Source organism: Argopecten irradians, chromosome 8 (assembly GCF_041381155.1).
Source record: "Argopecten irradians isolate NY chromosome 8, Ai_NY, whole genome shotgun sequence".
Lineage (NCBI taxonomy): Eukaryota > Metazoa > Mollusca > Bivalvia > Pectinida > Pectinidae > Argopecten > Argopecten irradians.
The window spans coordinates 23,600,466-23,609,481 of NC_091141.1; the positions used below are offsets into that span (position 1 = coordinate 23,600,466).

The window sequence follows — 9,016 nt, forward strand, 5'->3', positions numbered from 1 at the left end:
GATATTAGCAATTTTTAGGAACATTTATTCTAGAATGATGTTGATGGAAGGTCTGTTTTTATTTGATTATTTTCACGATCTAATCTCCAGTAGATCCATGAAAAATGGCATTCTATCCCCTAAACAGACATTGTAGAACACTGAAGGACACCGTTCATATAGTTGTTGATTTATGATAAAGCAGTTGGCTATATTAGACAGACCAAGGAGATCTTCCTCCCAAAATTAGGTTTTTGCGTTTTTGTGTATACACTAGTGTTGAATTTCTCATGTTGAATATTGACACTCATTTGGAACCGAAACAAAACTCGATTTGCATGGCGACATCACAGCAGAAATGACAGTTTATCGGGGTACTTACGGTAATAAAATCACGTACACAACTTATCGCTTTTCAAAGATTAAATATGTTAGACTAGTTATCTCATCTCTCATATGACACCTCGTGTTCAGGTCATCACAAGATTTATTTACAAACATCTAATAGCGACAAGGACGACCTCCGAAGTCTAATATTAATAGGATGGCGGTTACATCACACAAATTCAGTATAGTAATATTAATATTCGCCATCACGATAGTTGCAGCGCATTACATAGACCTTGAACGAGAATGGCAAGAGTGGAAACAGCGGTACGGCAAAGTATACAACAGCCAATCAGAGGAAACCGAACGAAGGCACGCGTGGGAGAGGTCATTTTACTACGTCCGTCACCATGGCAATAGACCAGACAATTTGTCCTTCACTTTGGAGTTGAATTCAAGAGCTGACATGGTAACTAGACATACAATTCTTAAAGTCAATTGCACATACATGCATTACAATCATTGCAATTTTCATTCAAAAATAAATCCTCAATCCATCTCGTTTCGATTGCTTCCAAGATAAATCTATATATGATGACCTTACATTACAAAGACCATTACACAAACCTGGCATGAAAATCAGTTATGCTGCCCCACACTCTATTATAAATATTTAACATACTCTAGAACATATATGAATATATTTTGATTAATTTTCAACCCCTGCTAGTTCTGAGGTCAATATATAGAGGTATTTCTAACCACTGTATTCGAACAATAAATGTATAGAGGATAATAGGTATATGCACCCTAAAGAATGCATTACAGTTTGCCTAGTTCCCCAAACCTTCCAGTATTTTCCGCAACCGGATCTTTCCCCAAACCTTCCAGAGAAACGCAGCCGCTATGTAGGCATTACACGAAAATGCATGTACAATGTAACACAGAAATTTATACTTTATATAAAGCTTCCGAGGGACTACAGGTTAGAGGGACCTATTTCAACATCAGCACAAGAAAATATCGTTCACGACAACTCTCTGGTTTTTGTACCAACCTCATTCGACTGGAGGACGCATGGTGTTATCGCCCCTGTCTCCAACCAAGGTCAAATGGGCAGTTCTTTATCAATAGTTGCTACAGGTATGTATTTTAATGTGAAAGAGAACATTTGACGATATGTTCTGTCAATTTGTTTATGTATATACCGATAATGGCATTATTAGCCTACTTTTACAGAAAAAATATATTTAATGCATTTGGTGCGAATTCGAGCTTCGTGATTATTTCATGGGTAATCTATTTGTGGAAATCTTTGTAACAATAATTCAACTAATCAATCATAATCGTGGTTGCACAGCAACCATGAAAGCATCACTATTTTCTACACAACATCCTCGATACCCCGGTCGTTACAATTACTGTCGTATATATCAACTCTTGGACTATCTCATATTAGAACTGGAGACAGCAAAACAGAACATGAAATTTACTAGTAACCTTTTGATGTTCACCAAAAGAATCGTATAACGGTACTCTGTCGCTCTCTCTGTAGCCTTCAAAGGAAGTCTTTGCAGGTCTGTGATTGGTCAAATTTATTCTTCTGAACTACTTTCAGTTTTACTATGAGATAGTCCAGGGATGGATATAACGCCAGTAATAGTAACCCCTGGAGTATCGAGAATGTCTTACCCAACGATAATTCCCTGGTCCTACCACATCCTCGATACTCCAAGGGTTAAGTCTTCATTTCCTTCTTTACATCCCTGACTTCCGTCCTATCATATGCATGGCTGACGTCTGTCTTCGAGATCTCCCCATCCCATCGAAATAAGCACTCAATTACTTCTACTGTACATTGTAGTGATAAATCTCATAAATCTATGCTGAAACAGCAGAATAATAATCCATGCAAGTACTATACAGTTTTGGTTTTAAAACATATTGGAACCATATTCTTGCTTCAAAAAGAACCAAATATGATGTTGAAGACTCTGAATAATGTTGTCCATACATAGAAGAAGGTCCATAACAGCATCCTGAAGAACACACATTTTGGGATAATTTTTTTGAAATCACAAGTTAAATTGATTTTAAACAATGTAGGGGATGTTTCGGTCCTTGCTTTTTTATCAAGCTTGCAATTGTGTTCTGTTAAGATATAAATGCGGATTTGGCTCTTCTTCCCCTTCTTTTTAATATACCTTAAATACATGTTCATATAATTATCGAGTGAGGCGAATATTCTTTTGTTAATTTTCGCCCTTCATTCTTTCCCATTAGTATAGTTACAATGTACTTGATGTTTCAGAGTGTGTGGTGTCGTCTGAAGCGATTAAGACTGGTCGTCTGCTCAGTTTGAGTGAGCAAGAAGTTTCTGATTGTTGTGGAGGACATGGCGGCCATCTTCTGAGTGACGTCTTCAGCTGCCTCCATAAGATAGGAGGAATATGCTCCCAGACCACCTATCCAAACCGGACAGGACCATCTCGGTGTCGGAACGACTCCTGTCAGGCAGTCGTACAAGTCTGTATTTTTATTTCTGAGTTATCTAACTTTGTGAAAAGGTGGTTCTATAATTGAACGTTTTTGTCATGTTTACGAAATCAAATTATAATTGCAATAATGCTCGAAAGGATTTTCCCATATGCTTTAATATGTTATGATCTAATATCATGAAAATATTGTACCTGCTGCTCTCGTTACACGATCGTAGAATGCGACTGAATTTGGAATCATTTCTTATTCTTATCCTTAAACAACATAAATATGGAATATTAAAAGTTATAAATGAATATGTATTGCAAGCAAAATTGATTAAATGAAATTAAAAAAAAACTTAAACAAATGTCAATGTTCAAAACACATGTAATTGAAATGAAATAAAATTGTATATAAATGGCCAATCTGATTCGACAAATCAAATTTTATTTTGACATTTAACTTCATTTTTTATCTTGTAGGTACAAGGGGGCGTAACTATTCCAAACGGAAGGGAGGACCTTCTTCAGCAGCACCTGCTTGATCAGCCAATCATGGCCGTGATCGACGCTAGCCACACCTCCTTTCAGCTGTACAAAAGTGGCATATATAATGAGAAGGACTGCAGTTCGGTTCAGTTAGATCACGTGGTACAGATCGTAGGTTATGGAGTTGAACAGGGAAATGAATTCTGGATTGTTAAAAACAGTTGGGGTAAGTTAAAATCTGTCCAAACGTGAGATATTGTTAAAGTCATAGTGGATTCTTTCTCATTTGAATTTTTCCCGCGAAGGCAGTTTTCAACCTTGTTTGCAATGTACAGAGTTTAGCGCAATGCGTCAAACACTGGTTAAACAGTAAGAAATAAATAAAAAAGAAAAAAAAAAACCGAAAAAAAAAACAAACAAAAAAAACCCGGGCATTTAGATAGGAATGATATCTACAATTTATCCCGCCTCAGACAACAGTCATATTTCTATTGGTTAAAATGACGTCACGTGATATCAAAGATCATATTAGATGGTAACAAAACCTGTGAATAATAACGCTGATGACCACTCTCAAAAGCAAAACGAAATCGTCAATACTTATTTAGGATACTTTAACAGAAATTAACCATGACAACGTATTTGAGTTATTCAATGATTATGAGGTGAACATTTCTTACGTTTTGAGTCATTTTGGTTTCCATACATAAAGCATTTTGCAGTTACACATGCATTTGTACGACGGGATAAATTCGTTACACAGTTTGTTAGTGACCTAATACGGAAAACAGTATTGGGTCTAAAATGAACATGTATCAGGCTCGGCTTCGCCTCACACGATACAAGTTTAATTTAGTCCCAATATGTTTTCCTTATTAGGTCACTGACAATCTGTGTACTACTATTAATAAAATCACTTCTTAAAAAAAGTTTATTGATACTCATTCAAAAAGTACAAGGAAAATAACAACACATATAGGATCCTACATGAGTGTTCATTTCATATGAGATTTTATGAAACGAATCTAAAAAGGTTTTAGTTTTGCGAGCCTTGGCGAGCAAAAGTTAAAACTTCGAGATGAGTTTCATAAAGTCTCATATGAAATGAACACAAATTTAAGATACTTTTTATCACATAACTACAAATACCTACACAACAAAGAATTTCACATTAAAATGTATTCCGAAAATCCAGCAAAGGCCGCCATTTTGTTCCGCCGTCCTCGTAATCCTGACGTCACGTCATTTTTCTTGACGTTATTTTATTGTTTCTGTCTGACGTCACAATAAATTTCCAGCCAATGAAAATCAGGCGGATTATGTGATAAATAAATATCGTAAATGTAATGGCTTTATTGTTTCAAAGGATTCAGACATGAATGCATATGGTAAACCAAAAAGACAAAATGATCCACAAAAAATCTGTGGAAAAAATTGTTTTTGCTGTCAAAATACTACTACTGTAGATTTAAGCTACAGAATGTTTATTTTATGTTATCATATTTTCAGGTGTAAACTGGGGTATGAATGGCTATATTCTGATGAGTAGAAACAAAAACAACCAGTGTGGTATTGCAAGTGCCGCCTCCTTCCCAACTCTAGGATAAATTGTAGTTGGTGAATACTGTCGGAAAGTTTCATGATCGCAACCGCATGGGAAAAGTATGTTATGTTTTTCTTTAGAGACGACGTTAAAAATTTCCTATTCTTAATGTGAGAGCATATTTAGTATTAAATGGTAAATATGTCTGGATCTGATTTTGATTCCATTATATTTGATTAGTTGTCATTGCTGTGATATACAACAAAGCTGGTAATATCTATACTTCTAGATCGTGGTACTATTTACCTATTCAGCCATCGTTACATATTAAATAAAGGTTACCAAAGGCGTTAAATTGTGGCGTGTTTGTCATCTTTTTAAATATCGTTAATCAAACTAATTAATTATTTAAATGAAAGCTACAAAAAAGAAGCCATATGGACAGGTTATCTGAAGTCCAATAAAGGTAATACTATAACCATTTCCTGCATAGATATACCCTCAAGTAAAATAATGGAGAAAGAGAAAAGATGGTAGTGTTTTATCTTATGGTAGCACATGGGGATTTTTTTGAGTCGACTGCTTTCCCCTGACTTTTTTGTTTGTTTATATTGAATACAGAATAAATCAAGACGCATATACAATAATAAATATAATTTATGTGAGGACACGTGATTTCATTGTGGATATGTATATCTAAATGAAAAAATAATAGACTGTGTTCAGACAGAGACAGATACAATAAAAAACGTTAATATACAGATAGTATAGATATAATTTATACAGACTTTTAATTTGAATCCATTGCTATTCATAAACATAATACCACAATAAAGCAATTTAACGAATAACCGTGGATGTTGACGGTCTATCGGCGTAGATATTTAGAATCATGGTTTTCATTTGCCACCGGTGCACATTATCAAGGGTAGGTATGGTCGACACCGTACTTCTGAAAGTGTAAATGTATATGATTAGTCGATATGACATTGTTTAACTAAAATCAAAACTTGTTAAAAAAATAAGTTAATGAGAAACAGCTGGTAAAAGAAACAGACAAGAGAAATATATATTCAGATTGTTTGCTTAATGTTAGCATGTACATGTACAGGCATTTGCAATTCGTTGTATGAGGATGTGTGATTTAAGCTAGAATCCATCGATATACTAAACTATTTGTAGGTACGTATACGAGTCACGTAAATACATTATTGTAATAATTTGGCTACATTCAAATTACATGTATTATGGAAATGAAAAGTGCATTTATATCTTGGATAAAACGATTTGATGTTGTATCAACTACCCCATGAATCTACTTTTGTATTTTGCACTCTTGTAGGAATGGACAAAATATCTTCCAGTTATCAAAATTTGAATATGACCAAGGGTATAGATAACAAATGCATCAGGACACATTCTGATCTACTTCAAATCATTCAGTAATTGAAAGTACAATTTATTTCAGTTCAAATTAATTGGATTCTTTTGTGTATTCCCTTACATTTTAAATAATTTATACATAACTTTCTTTCTTTTTTCTTCTCCTTCTTCTTCATATTATGTTTATTCATAACCTATACTTAAACAAATATTTTTTGTTATTTTTGTTCTCTAATTATACTAAATAAAATAATGCATTTGTCTTGGTAGTGGAAGATAGGTTTACTTATATCCTGATCGTCGTCTCCGTGATTGTTTTAGGTGTTTAGTGAAATGCAAGTGTGAATAATCACATAAAAATATTTTTGTTTTATGAAACCTGCTAAATATTTATCTATAATGAACTAATCGATTCGACACTCAATTTAAAATCTTTTGACATTAGGTTTAAGAAGTAAACTATAGAATAACTTGGGAATATTTTTCATATTTCAGACTTCATCTTGTTTTCAGGAGCGCATTGACAAGAACCTTTTTTTTCTCAATAAGTGATTGACCTCCTTATAAACAAGACTGCAATAACTTAAGGTATTATGAATAAACCTCTTGATATAGTGAGCGTTGTAGTACTTTGTCCAGTTCCTGTAGCGTTAGTGGTGAAGCGAGTGTGTACATGTGTTTTTACCAGAGTCAGCGATCACTGTGCTTATGACGGTTAGAGATGGGTTGTTGACTTCAAAACCAATGTATCACATAACTAATGAAAGTAAAAATGAAAAGTATTGTGAATAAAACCAAAATGCAAGTTTATCTGTATCATATAGGTTTTTGTTGTAGATTCTTTAACTTTCAAAACATTCTCTATAATTGCCATCGAATAAAACAAAATGAGTCTATTTTGAATATTTAAGTTGTTGAGACACTGCTTCACTCACATTTATAATTATTATTTATTTAACATGTACATTATTTAGCAAATTTCACTACCATTCTTTGTTATGGTCAACTTTGACTGTTAAATGAAAATAAAAAGAAATAATCCAAACTAAACTAACATTGTTCTTGACTATTATTCATGCAAACTTAAACTGCACTATGTAATGAAAAGATACTGCTTTCATGTTTATCTCATTTGTTAGAGTTTGCGATATTTTGTTTTGATATTTTTAAGTATAAAGATAAACATTAATAAACCAAAGCATTATTTGTAATATGATCGTTTATTGAATTCTTTCCAATGCAATTGCTAAACATACTAAGTAATAAGATACTAAGATAAACATTGAACTGCATCGAATGTTGCACGAAATGAAAACATAACTTAACTTCTTTCGTGATACTTTGGCAAGTATAATGCTGCAGATAAGATATCTAAACATCCTCTTCATCTGCTCAGCACACACATGTACGCCTCTCAGTATACCCCCATATATACACTCATACAAACATATGCGTTAATCTTTCTCTCAAACACATCACAATCACATTGACAACACAAAGAAAAAACGAATAAATACATATACAGATATATAAAACTAACAGAAAACACATTCATTTGTTGTAAGATGTTTGTTGTCTGTTTTGTTCAATCTGATTAAAATCATATCTGGATATCCACGCCGTTCTGGTATACCAGCTATCTGTCACTTCAACGTTTGTATCGGATAATAGCTTATCCGGAACGGCGTGGATTTCATGCTAGGTTTACACTATGTTCCCGGCGACCACGGTAGCCCCGTTTGCCCGAAACGTGGCGGGCCGTTGAATTTTGGCTATTATTTCTTCTGTATTCAAGTTGAGCTAGGTCTTGTGAAGTTTTGCGGATTACGTGGTGGACCGTGGATATAGGGGAAAGTGCTGTTCCCGGAGGTTAAAGGCACACTACGGCTTTAGCACGGTCTATCAAGGATACCACTACGTTCTCTCTAGGCCTGTTACGATCTGATGAGGTCTGTTACGTTTTACACGTTTTGATCAAGCTCAGATTACGTTTTTCACGGTTCGCCAAGGCTAACTAGGGATGAAAGTCTGATGACGGGCTTTTTTTGGAGGAAATGAAACAATATCTATTGCCGAACATGTCATTTCAAACACGTTTTAATTACAAAATGTGTTAAAAGAAAAGAAAATCTTAACACGAAGTGTTTCTACGCAAATATTTTTTTTCTGTAATGGTTCTCACTTAAACTGCCTCTTTGGTATAATTTGATGGTTTAAATGTGTTTGATAATGACTATTTCTATTTATTAATACAAATAATTCGAAAAAGTAGCAAATATGTACCAGGCCAGGCAATGATACTCTATCATATATTGCTTGCAACGTAAGACCGTAATAAGACGTAACACGCCGTATCACGTCGGGTTTTCAACCGCTACGAGCCGTGATGTGCCTTGACAGAACGCATCAAAACGGCTATCATCCACCTTGGCTTGCCGTCAAAACCTTGACAAACCTGGACAAAACGGCACAAAACGTGCAGCCATTCTGCATCAACCGTGATAAAACGTGGAAAAAACGCAACAGAACGTCACAAAACTTGAAATCACCGTGAGATTCCGGGGAACGTGCTTGATACCCGTTACACCACGGACCGTCTGGAAGTTTTATAATTCTGCGTTGTCTAACGTTGTCTCGCGGTCACCACGTTTTGTCCACGGTGGCCTGAAACGGGGCTGCCGTGGCCGCCGGGAACATAGTGTAAACCTAGCATCAAGATATGATTCTAATCAGATTGTATCAAGGTTTCCTTTCTCTCTCTATCCCTAACGAGTGTCAACATATTTGTGTGTAAAGAAATCATATCATTCGTTAG

At 34.8% G+C, this 9,016-nt stretch overlaps 1 protein-coding gene across 1 annotated transcript; it reads left to right on the forward strand.

Moving 5' to 3' along the window:
* The first annotated feature begins 448 nt into the window (after positions 1 to 448).
* LOC138329730 (procathepsin L-like) lies at positions 449 to 5,173 on the forward strand. The gene is made up of 5 exons (XM_069277016.1): positions 449 to 775; positions 1,275 to 1,449; positions 2,618 to 2,832; positions 3,270 to 3,501; positions 4,785 to 5,173. Exons 1-5 carry the CDS (start codon positions 524 to 526, stop codon positions 4,880 to 4,882), a joined length of 972 nt encoding a protein of 323 aa, XP_069133117.1. The 5' UTR covers positions 449 to 523; the 3' UTR covers positions 4,883 to 5,173.
* Positions 5,174 to 9,016: the final 3,843 nt, after the last annotated feature.